The 18,143-nt window shown below is 31.1% G+C and overlaps 2 protein-coding genes across 2 annotated transcripts; both read left to right on the top strand.

Moving 5' to 3' along the window:
- Window positions 1-3,159: 3,159 nt before the first annotated feature.
- LOC114076521 (RING-H2 finger protein ATL56-like) lies at window positions 3,160-3,573 on the top strand. Its single transcript, XM_027915641.1, has one exon. It carries the CDS (start codon window positions 3,160-3,162, stop codon window positions 3,571-3,573), a length of 414 nt encoding a protein of 137 aa, XP_027771442.1.
- An 11,412-nt stretch (window positions 3,574-14,985) lies between these two features.
- LOC107012951 (UDP-glycosyltransferase 90A1-like) lies at window positions 14,986-17,855 on the top strand. Its single transcript, XM_015212928.2, has 2 exons — window positions 14,986-15,626; window positions 16,708-17,855. The coding sequence occupies exons 1-2, from the start codon at window positions 15,011-15,013 to the stop codon at window positions 17,478-17,480; spliced, it is 1,389 nt and encodes a 462-aa protein (XP_015068414.1). The 5' UTR covers window positions 14,986-15,010; the 3' UTR covers window positions 17,481-17,855.
- The last annotated feature ends 288 nt before the right edge of the window (window positions 17,856-18,143 follow it).

The following is an 18,143-nucleotide window of genomic DNA, read 5'->3' as shown; positions in this document are numbered from 1 at the left end:
TATATATATATATATATACACTTCCTCTGTTTCAAAAAGAATGATCCCTTTTATTTTTTTACAACACTCAACTTTAACTTTCCACATGGCATATTTAAGACCACAAGATTAAAGGGCATTTTGGTACATTTGACATAACTTTAATTTAGAATCACAAGATTAAAAAGTTTTCTTAAATTCTGTTCCAAGTCAATCTTTTTGAAACGGAAGGAGTATATATATATATATATATATATATGCATGTTGAGTTAAAGTAACTTTCTTTACGGCAGCTAGATGATGGACACTCTTGAACTTCCCTTTAAAGAATGTTATTTGATAGAATTGTACACAAATAATCAAATATCAAGGCTCAAACCTAATTTTCACTAATTATTCCGTGGAATAGTTATTTCATAACTAATTTCTCTTAGATATTTCTCACAATTTATGAATTCTTTAGACCACAGTCTAAAAATTACTCTAATTAAAAATTTAGGAGAAAACATTATATCATGATCTAATTTTGTATGTTATTACAAGCACTAGAACTCAGTACTCTAATGATCTGTTTGTAAGATTGAAAATTATTAGAATTCAAGTATGATGCAGATTTTTTTTTTAAAATATGACAATATCAATATAAAGACTTACAATATAGTAAAACGAAAATATCGTCTGAAACAGATAATATAGTATTATCATTGAAACGAATATTTTCTTGTTTGGACTATAATGTTAAATAACATGATTATTTGGACTAATTATCTGTTGTAATTGTGTAGAATCTTCTTCAATCTTTGTTAAGTTGCCATATTTTATTCATTAATTAAACCGCCTGTATCTATCAGGTTATCAAAAAGTATGGTTATATAATTAAGAAAACTCATAAATAATTGTTTAATTATAGGTATGAAGAGGAAGTGTTTGAAGAAATGTGTTACTAGTGATGTTGAACCTTCAACTTTTTCCGCTACAATATTTTGGTTTAATACGTAACAAGTGATTGAAACTATAGTTTAGGAGAAATTTTGGTTTTGGATAATTCAAAGAAGACACATCTCAAGTCAATAATACTCATTTATTACATAAAAAAAAAGTATTAATTACTATATGCTCTAATTTTTTTTTACATAAAGACGAGAGCCTCCTATCTCAATGTCAATCTTAATTATTTAATTACGTAATGTGATAAAATTAACCCATAAAAATTATATAGTCCTTACTATTATAATAAAAGTCTGAATTACATGACGATTTTTCTAGGGATTATTATAGAAATTCGCAGGAAAATAAGTTTTTTACGAATAAATATACTATTTTCTAAAAAAATTCTCATATAATTCACGATTTCTTCGTAGTGCGTATAAGTTGATTGACATGCCCATGAAAATCTTGTCTAAATATTATTATATTTTCTAATTTGACATACTATATACGTAGCAAGAATAAAGAAAAAAAAACAATTTTTTAGGTACTAAATATTTATCAAAAACAATTAAAGGAAAAACTAAATGAAAATTAGATGGGTCGGTGGGTTATGACTTACAATAGTAGATAATTTCAGTCTTAGTAATTTTTGAACGGATTAATAATTCTCTCATAAAATAATTAATTTTATTTTAATCCGCTTAAATTTAAGTCGGTTCTTCAAATTGACACTTCTACGATGTAGATGCGACTTACGAGTACCAACATGAATTAGGCGTTTGGAGAAACAATATAAGCAAATGTTGATACATTAGTTGCAAATCAGTATTTGAATTAACAATTTTTTCCATTATTTTAATCAAACTTTGAAATATATGTTTGATGAATATTATCAAGTGAAATTATGGGTCGGGTAAATTAAAGAAAAAATCAAGCAAAAATATTATCTAACAAAAATAAATGAACGACGTTTACTCTCTGATTTTATTTTTTTACAACTTTTAACTTTAATAATATATATGTGGAGGTCTCACACATATATTCATTTTTTTCAACTTCAATCAAATATCATCCTAACAAATCTAATATTTTAATGATATATATATCTGTGGATGTCTCACACACATAATTGGTGCGACTTTAAGTCTCATTGCCCCACTACTCCCTTCCACTTTCCTTAATCCCTCGGAGTATATCTAAAGATATATATTCTCTTCGTTCGGTATTATTTGTAATAATTTCTATTTTAGAGTTAAACTATAAAAATTTTGATTAACATTTTAAAATATATTTTTTCATCATATTAATATACAAAAAATTATAATTTATACTACTTTTCATATAGTTTTAGAATTTCTAATTTTCTTGTTTAAAATATCGAATTAATGTGATCTAATTTACCTTTAAAAATTAGTTAAATTGATTTTTGATAAGCGCAACATGACAAACATTTGTAGACGGAGGAAGTAGTATATAAATATACTCATAATTATAGATCTCGAGTTTAAATTTTAATATATAAAAGTTTTATTTGGAAAGTCAATTTAAATGTAGTGCACAATTCAAATTTAGTTAAAACCTTTTTATTTAATTTTTTCATTAAGATTTGTAATTCACTTAATATATATAAATAATTTTAAATTTTAACGTCACCTATAACTTAATGTAATGGTAAAAGATAATAGACTTCATTAATTGGTGCACCATACCATACCATCATCACAAGGTATCACTCTCTATAAATTCATCTGATTAAATTTTAAAAATATGAGATATGGATAAATTTTACTTCAATAATAGAAGCTATAAATGAGCCCCTTTTATGATTCACATTTCTGATACCTTAATAGAAGTACTAAACAAAAACACCAAAGTACCTCAAATTAATTTACCTTCAAATTCTTATTTTCCTTTTCCTCAAAGAGTTTGAAGAAAATTAAATTTGAATTCACGCCGAAAATTGTTTGCTTTACCCTGTGAGAGCTTTTTCACCATCACATAAAACAAAAACAAAAAAAAAGGGAAAAAACTTTTAACAAAACCCCAAAGATCATGAGTAGTGTAAAGTGTGTATACTTCCAATAACTCTAACTCTTATTTCATGCTTTTTCTTCTCTATTTTCCCTTCTACTTTGTATCGAAATTTTCAAAATCATGTTTCTTCGTCCTTATTTGAAACAAAGCTGCTACGTGTGATTGATCACATCAATTTAATTGATTTTTTGGTCTTCGCTAAAAAAGAGTATGGTAATGGAAATTGTTGTCTCTGTTATGTTGCTGTTCGTTGGTATAGCTGTTTTGGTGTTCATTCATGTTTGTATAGTTGGGAGAGCTTTCAGTAGCAGAAATGGAATCAACGGTACGATTTTAAACCCAACAAATCTGAACCTACGTACAAGTATGTCACAAGAAGATATAAAGAAATTACCCTGTTTTGATTACAAAATGGAATCTACAAGCCCTGCAGATTGTGCTGTGTGTTTAGACAGTTTCAAAGTTGGTGAAAAGTGCAGAACACTACCAAAATGCAATCACAGTTTTCATGTTCAATGCATTGATTCATGGTTAAAGAAAACAGCTGTTTGTCCAATATGCAGAGCAAGTGCTAAATCAATAGTAGAAACAGAGGAACAAAGTAATGATTTTGCTCTTCAAATGACTTAAAAGATTATTATTTTTCTTTTCTGTTCTGTTGTGTACTGGGAGAGAGCTAAAAAGTGTTTGATTTTTACATCATAAATTATGGGGAAAATTAAGAGAATTTTTTTTTTCCAGATATTTTTTTGCTAGTGTTGATTGCTTTCCCATAGCCATGTAGTAAATGTATTATTTTATTTTTCAAATTGTAATGATTTGTTTCAATTGCTTTTGTTATTCTAAATATAAAAGATAGGGCCCGGAGAGAGTGACCTTCCCTATTAGTTGCCATTTGCCAAGAAAAAAAAAATTAAAAAGACAATATACCTTAGGTTGTTGTTTTTTAATTAAAGATCTCAATTTTGAGTTGTAGATATGAAAAAGTTTTTAATGAGAAGTGTTTTTACTCTAATAGAGCCTTACACAGCATAAATTTGGATTAGTTGATCTCTAATATAGATACAGAACTCAATTTAGATTAGTTGATCTCTAATATAGATACAGAACTCCAAGTGAAAGAAAAAAATATAGAAGTTAAAAAAACGACATGTATTCGCATTTTGGCATGCCTCATTAGTGTATAAGATTTTGACACTATCAAACTAGATAACTTACAACAAATAAATTTTAGTAGCAAGTCTGATAATTAAGATTAATAATCTAATCATTAGTTTTGTTGATTACACAATGGGGCCTGATTAATTATCATACCTTTCATTCTAAGTGTGTCCAATGTCTAGCACTTAACAATAATTAGTTATTACTTTAAATTATAGGAAGATAACTTCATATTGGTGTTTTATGTATTTACACTATGTGCGCGTATTCGCTTAATGTTCTTTCATTCATTTTTTTATATCAGATTTTGATCTAAAAAGTTGTGTGTTATAATGAATAAACTCAGTTTGATGATATAAAAATTTACTCAAACTCAGAAAGTAGATTTTCAACGCTCAGTCGATGCTTTTTATAAGTTATAGTATCACTTAACAAGATCAACTTTTTTTCCAAAGAAAATTCAAAAAATTGTCAAACACATTGTGTTCACCCCATTATGTGCCCTTTAGGGAATTTGATGATGAAAATGGCCCAACAAAAATAAATGGTTAGCTCTGTATTGTGATGTGAAGAGGCCCATTTCTGATTAACTTTTATGTGATCTTGTTGGTTAATTAATGTGTATTTCTATTAACTTATCGTTTCATTAATGTAGTATTGCGTGATTTGGTGTGAAAAATTAACAGAACTCACTGCATCAGTGAGTAAAATCTGCAATGCAGCTTCCTATGGATAGCTAGCCATTAATGGTGATCAACGAGAATGAGAAGAAGAGAAGAAGAGAGTGTTTATGATTTTAGCCAAGCAAAAACTGCTCTTTCATTCCTCAACAATACACTATATACATGTGACTAAGAACCTTCTAGAAAGGAATCAAAATGTAACTAACTAATGTAACTAACTAACAGAATTATTAACACACTATTAAACTACTGTTAACATAGATAAGTGAGATTAGTTATAATTCTCAATACCCCTCCTCAAGTTGGTGGTAATGATCTTACAGCCAACTTGTTCAAGATTGCAGCATGTTTGATACCATTGAGAGACTTAGTAAAAATGTCTGCCAATTGTTCACTTGTAGGCACATGTTGAATCGAGATGAGCCCCTCCTGCAGCTTATCTCGTACAAAATGGCAATCCACTTCAATGTGTTTGGTTCTTTCATGGAAAACAGGATTATGTGCTATGTGAATGGCAGCTTGACTATCACAGTACACAGCAATAGGAGAAGGATGAGGAATAGTTAACTCAATGATCAGTCTATGTAACCAAACCAATTCACCTACCACTTTCCTAAGTGATCTGTATTCAGCTTCTGCAGATGATAATGAAATTGTTTCTTGCTTCTTAGACTTCCAACTGATAGGGCTGTCTCCAAGTAATACCAAGTAACCACTTACAGACCTTCTGGAATCTGGACATGTAGCCCAATCTGAATCACAGTATGCTCTCATGGTACAATCAGAATCTCTTGACAAATAAACTCCCAATGTAGGATCCTGTTTTATATATCTAAGTAAGTGAAAAGCTGCCTGTAAATGAGGAAGTCTAGGATCCTGCATAAACTGGCTTAGCTGTTGGACACTGAAGGCTATATCCATTCTAGTGTTGGTGAGGAAATTTAACTTCCCCACAAGTTTCCTGTAATAAGTAGGATCAGAAAGAGGAGTTCCTTCCTTAGCCCTGAGTTTAACATTGGGATCAAGAGGGGATGATAAAGATGTGTAGTTGGAACATTCATACTCCTTCAGTAAATCCAACACAAACTTCCTTTGTGAAATGAGGACCCCTCCTGCAGTATCAAGTATTTCCATGCCCAAGAAATAGTGAAGTCTACCAAGGTCCTTAATTTTGAATGTCTTATCCAAGTACATCTTCAGTTGAGTGATCTCAATTGTGTCTGTGCCTGTCAAAACTATATCATCAACATAAACTGCCACAAACACCACCAGTGAACTAGATTTCTTGTAGAACAAAGAATAATCATAATGTGAGTGTGTATAGCCTCTAAGAGACAATGCCTCAGTCAATTTAGCATACCACTGTCTGCTGGCTTGTTTAAGACCATATAAGGACTTGTTAAGCTTGCAAACTAGACCTGGCTCACCTACATCAAGACCTTGAGGCACTGACATATATATTTCTTCATGCAAATCACCATGTAGAAAAGCATTATTGACATCAAGTTGAAACAACTCCCAGCCCTTTTTCATAGCACATGCCATCAATGTTCTCACAGTAGTCATTTTAACAACAGGTGAATATGTCTCAGTGTAATCTATCCCAGCCTTTTGAGTGTATCCCTTAACCACCAATTTGGCCTTGAACCTCTCTATGCTACCATCAGCTTTATGTTTCACCTTATAAACCCATTTGCATCCAATGGCTTGTTTACCTATAGGTAGTTTAACTAGATCCCAAGTTTCATTTGCATGTAAAGCATCAAATTCCTGTTCCATTGCCTTTTGCCATGCAGGATTGTTTGCAGCTTCTTCATAGGAACATGGTTCACTGTCACAACAAATGCTTTCAACCAAGACTTGACTTTTAGAAGCAATGACTTCAGGGCTTATGTAATAGTGTTTATTAAGGAATGTGTTGGAGGCCAGGTTATTGTTGTTGGTAACAGAATTTGAGTTGGTTTTTAGTTTAGGAAGTGACAGAATATAATCTTTTAAATGATGAGGTGTCTTAACTACTCTGTTGGATTTTCTTTGTGGTATAGATGGATTTGGTAACTCAGTTTGTGTAGTTGGTGAGGAATGTGGTGATGTAGGATTAAGAGACAGAGTTGTATGATCATCAATTACATCCAAATGGTTGTTCAACAATGTATCACAAGGTTCACAAAAATCAGTAGAACAAGGTTTTGAAATAGAAGGAAAAATGTTGTTTTCTGAAGATAAAACAAAAGGAAAAATCTTTTCATGAAAAATCACATCTCTTGAGATTTGTATTTTCCTTGTGGCAAGACTCATTACCTTGTACCCTTTGACTCCAGAAGGATATCCTAAAAAGATATGAGGGGTGGTTCTTGGTTCTAATTTGTCTCTATGGACTTTAGGTAGTGTGGGATAACATAGACATCCAAAAGACCTTAATTGACTATACTTTGGTTTTTCTTTATAGAGCATCTCATAGGGACACTTGTTTTGAAGAAATGTGGAAGGAAGCCTGTTAATGATATAAGTGGATGTAAGAATACAATCACCCCAGTACTTGGTAGGTAACTTGGACTGAAAGAGGAGAGCTCTAGCTGTTTCAAGCAGGTATCTGTGCTTTCTCTCTACTATGCTGTTTTGTTGTGGTGTGTTGGGGCAGCTTTTCTGATGTGTGATACCTTTAGCTTGGAAGAATTTGAGTGTTTCATTATTATTGAACTCTAAACCATTATCTAACCTGATGCATTTTATAGTTGTTTGGAACTGGTTTTCTATCATGTTAACAAAGGTTTGAAGGATTTGTATGGCATTGCTTTTGGTGCTTAACAAATATGTCCAGGTAGCTCTACTATAGTCATCCACTAAGGTAATGAAATATTTGCAATTGTCATATGTAGGAACATGATAAGGACCCCACAAGTCAATATGAAGAAGTTCAAAAATGTTCTTAGAATGTGTTGTGCTTGGAGTGAATGGTAACCTAAACTTGTCTTGCCATTGGACATATGGTGCATGTGAAGGGCTGTTTGGTAGAAAACTTAATAGGAATAGTAGGTATATTTCTCATTTTCACAAAGGGTACATGGCCAAGTCTATTATGCCACAATAAATCCACACCATCTTTCAGAGATTCAAGAGATGCATAATTGTTCAACACATCTGTATTATTAGTAGAAGAACTATCAAAGATTACAGGAACCTCTTTAGATTGTTTAACAGATGATTTATTACAAGATGAAGGTGGAAATGAAGAACACCTACAACTATGAGATATGCAATTACAAACAGAATCAGAGGTATGAGTAGTGTCATTCAAGCATCTCCCACACATGTAGTAAATGCCATCCTTGCTACTACCAATTGCCTGAGGCCTCTTCATTGAAGGGGCCTGTAATAGACAAGTTGTATCAGTAAACGAAAGTATGCATTTCATTGAAGAGACTAGAGACTGGACTGAAATGAGATTATACTTGAAAGAGGGAACATGCAAAACTTTGTTTAAAACCATTTTAGATGAAATATGTACATCACCATACTCTGTCACTTTAACCTTGTATCCATTAGGGAGTGAAACAAGTATAGGATAGGGTAATGTTTGAATGTTTGTTAGTGAAGATTTGTTATATGTCATATGGTTTGAAGCTCCTGAGTCAATGATCCATAAATCAATACTTGATTTAGAACATTTGCATGAAGTAATACCAAAGTCAATAGAAGAAGTGCACAGTATTGTACCTGCAAATTTGCTAGGCTCAGCATTACTCTTAGAATCCTCTCCTGAGTTATCAGTCTGGAACTGCTGCAACAAGCTCATAATATGACCATACTGTTCTTGTGTAATGACAGCATTTGAATTACCATTTTCTTGTGAGCATTCTTCCCCATTTGCATTGGCTACAATCCTTCTTCCTCTGAAGTTTTGATTGTCATTTTGCCTGTACTGTTGTGTATTGAACTGTTGTGCATTGTTTGTTCTATTGTTAAAAGTATTATTCTTTGGAGGATATCCATGTAGCTTGTAACACTTCTCTTTAATGTGACCTTGTTTCTTACAAAAATCACAGATCATAGTGCTCCTGTTATTGTTGATATTTGAATCACTGTTGCTTGGAAAATTGGTTCTATAACCTCTACCACCTTGTGATCCTCTACCAGCATTTACATTCAATGAAATCGATTCCATAGGCGTACGACTAGCAGGTCTGTATTCTCTTTGTTTTTCCTCTTGAATCAACAAAGAGAAAGCATGTGCAGTAGAAGGAAGAGGGTTCATCATGAGTATATTCCCTCTGATCACAGTGTAAACCTCATTTAATCCCATGAGGAATTGTATTAAACGTCTGTCCTGTTCAGATTTGTGTACACTATCCTTGGCACCACAAGTACATGTACAAGTGCATATGTTCTTTGCATTCAAGGTGTTCAACTCTTCCCAGAGCTTCTTCAGCCTTGTGTAATAGACAGTGATGTCCAAAGTTCCTTGAGTTAGATCATCAATTTCCTTCTGAATTTGATACAATTTGGCACCATTTGTTTGATCATATCTGTCTTCTAGTTCCTTCCAAAGTTCAGAGGAATTGTTGACATACTCAACACTGTCTGCAATCTCTTTTGTAAGAGAGTTCAAAATCCACGAAGTTACCATATCATCACACCTCTGCCATTGACGAGATTTAGAAGGATCAACTGGCTTCACATAGCTTCCATCAATGAAGACTAGCTTGTTCTTCACAGACAGAGCTCGCAGTATCCCTCTTCTCCAGGATCTGTATCCAACCCCATCAAACTGAGCTGGAACAAGTGATATTCCTGGATTATCTGAAGGATGGACATAGAAAACACTGTTTGTATCAATCCTAGTAGCAGTTTCTTGAGTGGTGGTTTCTGTCATGATGGATCAACGAGTTGAAAAACAACAAAACAGATCGAAGATAGATCTTGATGATGCAGAAACAAGAGAACTCAGCCTTGCTCTGATACCATAACAGAACTCACTGCATCAGTGAGTAAAATCTGCAATGCAGCTTCCTATGGATAGCTAGCCATTAATGGTGATCAACGAGAATGAGAAGAAGAGAAGAAGAGAGTGTTTATGATTTTAGCCAAGCAAAAACTGCTCTTTCATTCCTCAACAATACACTATATACATGTGACTAAGAACCTTCTAGAAAGGAATCAAAATGTAACTAACTAAGTAACTAACTAATGTAACTAACTAACAGAATTATTAACACACTATTAAACTACTGTTAACATAGATAAGTGAGATTAGTTATAATTCTCAATAAAAATATATTTACAAGCAAAATTAGAAAATCACAAGTTTGTACATTTTAAGATGTCTTTTTGTCAATCACCATATTGATATAAGGAGAATTGTAGCTTATAATATTATTAGTGTACTTTTTGAATATCTAAATTGTAATTTAAAACATTGAATTAATCCAATTCAATTATATTTCAAAAATTAATCAAAAGTAAAACATGACAACTACTATGAATGGTGCCCAGAAATATATTTAAGTAAAAAAAAACACGGTTGGGAGACTATACATACTCTATTATTTGTTTGTGTTTGATATCTTGTGGCAGTTTCTCATCTATTAAACATGAGATGTGTTTTTTATCCGAGTTGATCCATAATATAGTATAATTATTATCTCAAAAAAATATTTTTATTTCTTCTTCTTTTTTTTTTTTCAATTTATTCAACAATTTGAAGAAGATAATTTTTGAGATATATAATGACCTATTAATTGTATGTCCATCTAAAAAATTTACCCATATTTGCCTTGGCTTACAATGTCTTCTAGTTGTAAGTATAAGAGTTGAATAACAAGACAAATTAAATAAGTTCCATAGTTATACAAGAGATATGCCGTCACAAGACTGAAATCTAGGGGTGTGCATCGGTCGATTCGGTTCGGTTTTATATATAATCGGTTCGGTTTATCAGTTTTCAGTTTTAAAATATGCTAACCCAATAACAAATCAATAAGAAATTTTTTATCGGTTTATCGGTTTTTGATGTTATCGGTTCGGTTTCGGTTAACCCAATAAGAAAATGTCGATCAAATAATATATAATAGTACGTATATTATAATTACATGTTACCAACTTAACGCCAAAACATAATAGAAAACTTTGAATGTTGATCAAATTACTAACATTCACAAACATGCAAAAGCTATCTCCTACAATTACGAACTAGAATTAAAACTAAAATAAAATATTTCAATGAGACAATCTTGAACAGTTGCTTGATCCACCAGATAATCAACAAAGTTCTCACCAATTTCCTAACCAAAAAATCACATAGCCTGAAAAGCTAATATTGAATCTATTTATGTATTAAATTATGTATATTTAATATTGAGGAAGGGTAAAGTAGTAAATAATTATCGTCTTATTGGGTTATCGGTTTACCCAATAACCCAATAGGAAAAACCGAAACCGACCCAATAACCCAATAATTATTTTTTCTAAACCCATTAAAAACCCAATAACCCAATAACAATAACCCAATAATATTTTATCGGTTCGGTTTATTGGTCGGTTCGATTTTTGCACACCCTACTGAAATCGACTCACTAAAAATGTACAATTGATTTAAAATTAAATAGATTATCCTTTTATGAAGAATAGTAATATTGACGTAAGAAAATTCTATTTCTAATGGATCATGTTATATGCTCTATATTAATTTTAACTTTTTGAGTTTTTTCATTTTTCAAATTAACTTAATTGTTCAGTTTTCAAGACTATTTTTAGAGTGTTTTTTCAATTTTACCCTTCATTAGTTAGTATTGAAATTAATTACTCCCTCCATTCCATATTAAGTTAATTTTTGAGGTGTTTCAAACTCTTTAAGAAAAAAGTAGATTAAGACATAAATTGAACCTAATTTTCTATTTTCTTATTATCAAATTTGTGATTAAAATAACTGAATATTAATAAATCACTAATTCCAATACTAACTAATGGAGGGTAAAATTTGAATAACACTCCAAACATAGTTTTGAAAACTGAACAAATAAATTAATTTGAGAAATGAAAAATGCCTCAAAAATTAATTTAATATACAATGAAGGGAATAATATTTAGTAATTTAATCATAAATTTGACAATATTTAATAAGGTAAAAATGAAAAACTCAATTTAGTTTATATCTTAATCTATTTTTTAATATAAAATAGAGAAAGTATAAAAATAAAATAAAAGTCATATATATATATCGATGAAAACGTCCTTTGGCAGTTGTCACTATTTCCCAATGACTTCTAAACATTATTTGGTCAAACTATGCTTAGATTAGGGAAGTATCATTGTTTTAAATTTTGGGTCAGGCTAATAACAAGATCATCTTGACTTAGCTAGAATATTTGTTATTTGAAAATGCCAAAACAAATAATCTAGAATATTTATCAGCTCATGCTATAAAATACTGAGTTAAATCTTGGGATACTTTCGAAAATACACACACAAATAGAATTATCCTCATATATTTATATTTATATAAGTTAAAGTCCTATAACTAACACAATTCTTATGTTTTGTTGGAATCACATGAATTATTATTATTATTATTATTATTATTATTACTAGTAGACAAATAACATTAAACAGATCTCTAAACTTGTTGGATTTTTTTTCTTCACATATCTCAATTATGTTATTTTTCTATTGAATCATTGAACTACCCATAATTTATTCCGTTTAAAAAAACATTGTTGGCTAATGTGGAACCAAATTTGTGAGGGATATTGATAGAGGATACGTATGTTGTTCCCAAGCTCACTATTCCAATTGATAGTGAAAATATTCGAAAATAATTGTGTTTTACTTAAGTCATTTGAACACATTGGAAAACAAATGAGACGAACACGATTTGTCTTCATTTCTTCAATCAAAATCATTACAATTCAAACACAATTGAAGGCATTTACAATAGAAAAGACGATCAAAATCAACCAACAATGTTTAAAATGAACAAATTATGGGTGGCTCAATAATTCAATAGGAAAATGACGTAGTTGAAATACCTGAGGAAAAAAACCCAACAAGTTTAGGAATCTGTTTATGAGTTCGGAGTAACATTAATTAAAAGCAGAATAGTATGGAATATAGTTGCCAACTTGCCATAGTACTAGCCAGTAGTCACCATGTCTGGGCATTAAATCCGAAGAGATCTGCCACCAACTTAAAGTTTACAATTATATGCATGTTCCTAGCATCTCTGTCTTCTATTATTTTAATATTAATAATTCTAAAATAAAACAATATAATACAGCTCAAAAAAAAATACAAATTTTAATAAATTAATTAATCAATACTAAGTGATAAATTTTATATTCACAAAATATAATATTTTTTTTCCAACTTATATGAATATTGAGCACGAATAACTCCTCAAATGTCAAACACTCTGATTCTCTACCTGGATAGGATTTTAAATATTGATTGTGTCGTCAACAAGATTAAGTGATAAAATGGACTTGGACTTCATCAAACTATTTGGTTAATTCCTCTTGTCTCTTTCATTTCGATTGATAAATACGATATTAATTGATTTGTTTAATTAAAGATCGGTGTTATACGAATATTTATTATTATCTCTCTGTAATATTAGTTGTCTATTATTGATCTGACACATATTTTAAGAAATAATAAATAATTGGGGTAGTATAATTACATCATCCTTTTATTTTATTAAATTTAGTGTTTTGAAACATGTGTATAATATTTAATAGCAAGAGTAAACTAACCACAAAAATTAATTATCTCTTAATTTTTTAAATTAATCAAAAATTATTTGTAGGTTCTCCTACGAATGTATTACCGTACTTTTGCTCATTCACAAATGAGGATATGTAACTGTGACTGATATTGGTTGCTCTATCGTTTGTAGGTTTTTCTATGAATTATCATACTTTTTAATCTGATTTTATTGATATTTATGTTCTTTAATTTTGATGTGTATAAATAGACAGTTAAACTTACATAAAATTAAATAATTAAACACACATATCCTACAATATAAAGTAGTTAAAAATCTCATTAAAAGCAAGGATAAATATATGTTTTTTTTTATATAAAAAAAAAACTCAACAATTCTTTTAAACTTTGAAAAACTTACTTAAACAATAAAAACATTTGGACAATTTACTAAACATGAAGTAGTTCATAAATTAAACTATATTTGTAATCATAAGTAAATTACTTTCATGTTGTCATGCTTTAATCGTTCAAAATATCAAGAAATGAACTATTTATCATTTGATTCTGCTACTGTTTACAAAATATTGATTGTGAATTTTGTGATGTCTTAAATCTTGAAATTTTCTAACAAAAAAGTATGCAGTATGCAGTAAAGCACGCCTTAGCTGAGCCGCCAAAGGCCAAAGTAGCTGCTTGTCCAATATGAATAAGTCATGCACGAAAATATTGACTTCAATTATTGAATTAAAAGCTTGTGTACTTTAACACACAAATTTAGCATTTCAAAAATTACCCTGCTAATCCATATTACTACTTAAAAATATAAAATTTTAATAAATGAAAGCGCAAAAATGAAAAAAATTCAAATAATTAATGAATCCAAAAAGTTCTTAATAAAAAATTAGAGGGAGTAATTTATTTTCCAAAACTCCTCGTATATTCTCATCAAATTTGAAGACTTTTGAAGTTTGAATCATTACTCAGTAATTTAATTCATTCGATTCAAAAAGTAAATGATATTTTAAAAGTTTGAATAAATGAATTAATTCACTTATTCCTAAAATGTTAAGAGGAATTTGACTAAAATATTTTTATTTATGAGTTTTTCCCTTTTTCTAAAAACATAATGTGTAAGAGCTAATATAGAAAAAGGAATTAAATACCTTGTTGATTTTATGTAACAAGAACCTCATCCCATTCCTCTAAATCCGCCCCCATCCTATTATAGATTTTATTAGTTATAGCTGATTAAATTTTATTCAATCTAAATAAAATATTTTTAGATACATTGAATCCAAATCAAAAATTAAGCTGTACATACGCCTAGAGCCGTTAATATGGGCTAGGCTCGTTGGGCCGATCTGGCCTAATTCGAAATTTAATAGGGTTGAGCTAAAATTTTTGGAGCCCATTTAAGAAAAAAAGGCTTTTTAGCCACGTGATTGCTATGCTATATATATATATTTAACATCACCCCTTTTGCTTAGATATCAATCAAATCCCAAAAATAAAAAACTAGAAAAATGGGCGAAACACTTGTATCACCCCACTTTATCATATTTCCTTTCATGTCTCATGGTCACACCATCCCTCTCCTCCACCTCGCCACCCTTTTACGCCACCGTTTCATCGCCGTCACCATCTTCACCACCCCGGTTAACGCCCCCTCCATCCGCGATTTTCTACGCGATGCATCCATCTCTATTATCGAACTCCCTTTTCCTAAAGACGCACATGACATCCCTCCTGATGTTGAAAATACTGAAAAACTTCCTTCTATGTCCTACTTCTATCCATTCGCTAGAGCTACAAAGCTGATGCAGCCGCTCTTCGAGCAGGCTCTATCAGCTTTGCAAAATCCACCTACATGTATTATATCTGACGCATTTCTTGGGTGGACTCAACAGTCCGCCCAAAAAATAGGTATCCCGAGGTACTTCTTCTTTGGTATGAGCGTTTTCGCCACGACTATGTATCAACTTCTTGGCATTGAACGTCCTCATGCTGAAACTATTTCACTAGAAGAGAGTTTTACGTTTTCGAGTTTTCCATGGTTAAAGCTCACAAGAAATGATTTTGAACCTCCATTTGGAGACCTTGAGCCAAAAGGTCCAGCTGTGGAATTTATGATGGAGCAAGGTAACTAATTTTTTTTTTGCTGATCATGTAGTATAATGTTTTTAACATTTTATGTTTATTTAATTGTTTTAATACGCCCTGACCCTAACACGTCAAAATATACGCTTTGCGTATTTCAAGATCCACACATTATAATATATGCAGAAATTTTGGTGATTTACTCATCAAATTTTAGAGAGATGTGTACACTCTTAATTAGGATCCTTCCGTTTCAAAAGTAAAAATATTTTTATAAGAAAAATACTCTCTCCGTTTTATTTTACGTGATATTTTTCTTATTTCGAGATTCATACAAATTTATCTTTGACAGTAAGTTTTTCGTAGATCCTTTTAACATTTTGAATTATCAATTATTGTGACATATAGTATTTTTACGTAATTTACAAATACATTAATTTCATTTCAAAAAATTTGAAAAATTTCATATGCAACTATTTGACTCTCGAAAAACGAAACGTGTCACGTAAAATAGGAGAGAGGGGATATTTATTTTAGAGAGTTCAAGTGTTTTGACTAAGATTTTAGAAAAAGAAAAAGGAATAAATATTCTTGAGTAGCCATAGAAGTATTGACCTTTTGAGGTTTAGAAACTAAAAATAATACTCCCTCCGTCCGTTATTGTTTGTCATAGTTTCTATTTTTAGAATTAAATTAAAAAAAAATTGACTAACATTTTAAGGTGAACTTTTTCATCATATTAATATGCAAAAAATTGTAATTTATAGTACTTTTCATATAGTTTTAGAATATCTAATTTTTTTTGTTTAAATTATCGAATTAATATAATCTAATTTATTCTTAAAAATTAATCAAACTAATTTTCGATAAGCGCAATGTGACAAATAATTCCGAACAAAGGACTACTAGCTTTTCTTTCACACACTCCTAAAATTTTGATCATGCACGAATTACTTTGCCAAAAGTACAATGATTCAAAATAAGTAGATATAAAGTGTTTGAACGAATATGATTATTAAATATTTATGAGGTTAAATTATGGAGCATAATGTAGATGGTTCGAAATATTGAAAGATAACGATAGACTAAAAAATTACTTATCACATAAATGGAGATTGAACAGGTATTTCCTTTTCAAAGAGCCGTGGCATGATCACCAACAGCTTTTACGAACTAGAACCAAGATTTGCAGACTATTTCAACAAACATCTCGGGCCGAAATCATGGTGTGTTGGACCTCTTTGCCTTGCCAAGCGGGCCATGATCTCACAAACCGACGATACCTGGATGCAATGGCTCAATAATAAATTGACGGAAGAACAGCCTGTTTTGTATGTAGCATTTGGTACTCAGGCAGAAGTTTCCGCTGAACAAATACAAGAAATCGCAAAGGGTCTAGAATCATCCAACACATGTTTCATATGGGTGACAAGACAAAATGCTATGGAGCATTTACAGGGATTTGAAAACAGAGTAAAAAACAGAGCATTGATAGTTAAAGAATGGGTTGATCAGAATGCGGTTTTGAATCACAAAAGCATCAAAGGGTTTTTGAGTCATTGTGGATGGAACTCTGTTTTGGAAAGTATATGCGCTAAAGTGCCTATTTTGGCTTTACCATTTATGGCTGAACAGCACTTAAATGCAAGAATGGTGACGGGGGAAATTGGGGTGGGATTGAGGATTATGCCGAGAAATGGATCAGTGAGGGGCTTTGTGGGAGCTGAAGAAGTTGAGAAAATGGTGAGAGAGTTAATGGAAGGTGAAAAGGGAGAAATGGTGAGGAAGAAAGTGAAGGAATTGGGACAAAATGCAGAGGAAGCTATGAAAGAAGGTGGCTCATCGTGGTCCACATTAGACCTCCTTATTCATGATGCTTGCGCCCGAAAACTTTGAAATCAATTAGAAGTTGATGGGATTACTGTTAATTTGCCATCGAAATCATACTTCGTTTAAGTTACTGAATTCTATAATGAATTTTCTAATAGTAGCGTAGGTCATGTTCTTCCTTGTTGATGTTTAACGCCTTTGAGCATATTGTTGTGCTTAATAACGTATGGCCGTTTGCTTTAATTTGATCATCTAATTAGGAATACCTATATTGAAACCCGACTAAATTTGAATTCGATTGAAAAAGTTTCATCACTCTCCTACAAATGCGACTCTATACCTAATCAATAGTTTATGGTATAGTTGATTGTGCTACAAGAATAGGTAGGCACCTTTTGTACAAGTCTTTCACCTACAGTAATAAAGGGAAATTAAATCTCCCATTAATGGGTGCGGCGTGTAAAGTCAAAATCTTATGGTATTAACTTCGTTTTTCTTGTTTGTTTTTTTCTTTTCCTGAGAATAGTAAGTACTATTTTAGATTGCTACATTTGAGTCAATATTAGCAGACTTATTTGAAAATTTGAAGGGAGACTTGAATACTGCCACATTACCACTTGATCAATAAGAGCCAACAAAGTCACCAGAAATGGACACAATCAATTAATAATAACAGTAAAGTAATATCCTCGACTGTTTTTTTTCGTCTATCGAAGGCAGTCAACGTGT

This window comes from Solanum pennellii, chromosome 3 (genome assembly GCF_001406875.1).
Source record: "Solanum pennellii chromosome 3, SPENNV200".
NCBI lineage: Eukaryota > Viridiplantae > Streptophyta > Magnoliopsida > Solanales > Solanaceae > Solanum > Solanum pennellii.
The sequence above is the reverse complement of the archived record's forward strand: the minus strand, read 5'-3'. Positions and strand labels throughout refer to the sequence as shown.

Bases quoted from the DNA above. Each gene is read 5' to 3' on its own strand.
- LOC114076521 (XM_027915641.1), top strand. From the start codon at position 3,160: ATGGAAATTGTTGTCTCTGTTATGTTGCTGTTCGTTGGTATAGCTGTT.
- LOC107012951 (XM_015212928.2), top strand. From the start codon at position 15,011: ATGGGCGAAACACTTGTATCACCCCACTTTATCATATTTCCTTTCATG. The intron at 15,627-16,707 runs GTAACTAATTTT...GAGATTGAACAG, and splicing joins GGAATTTATGATGGAGCAAG to GTATTTCCTTTTCAAAGAGC.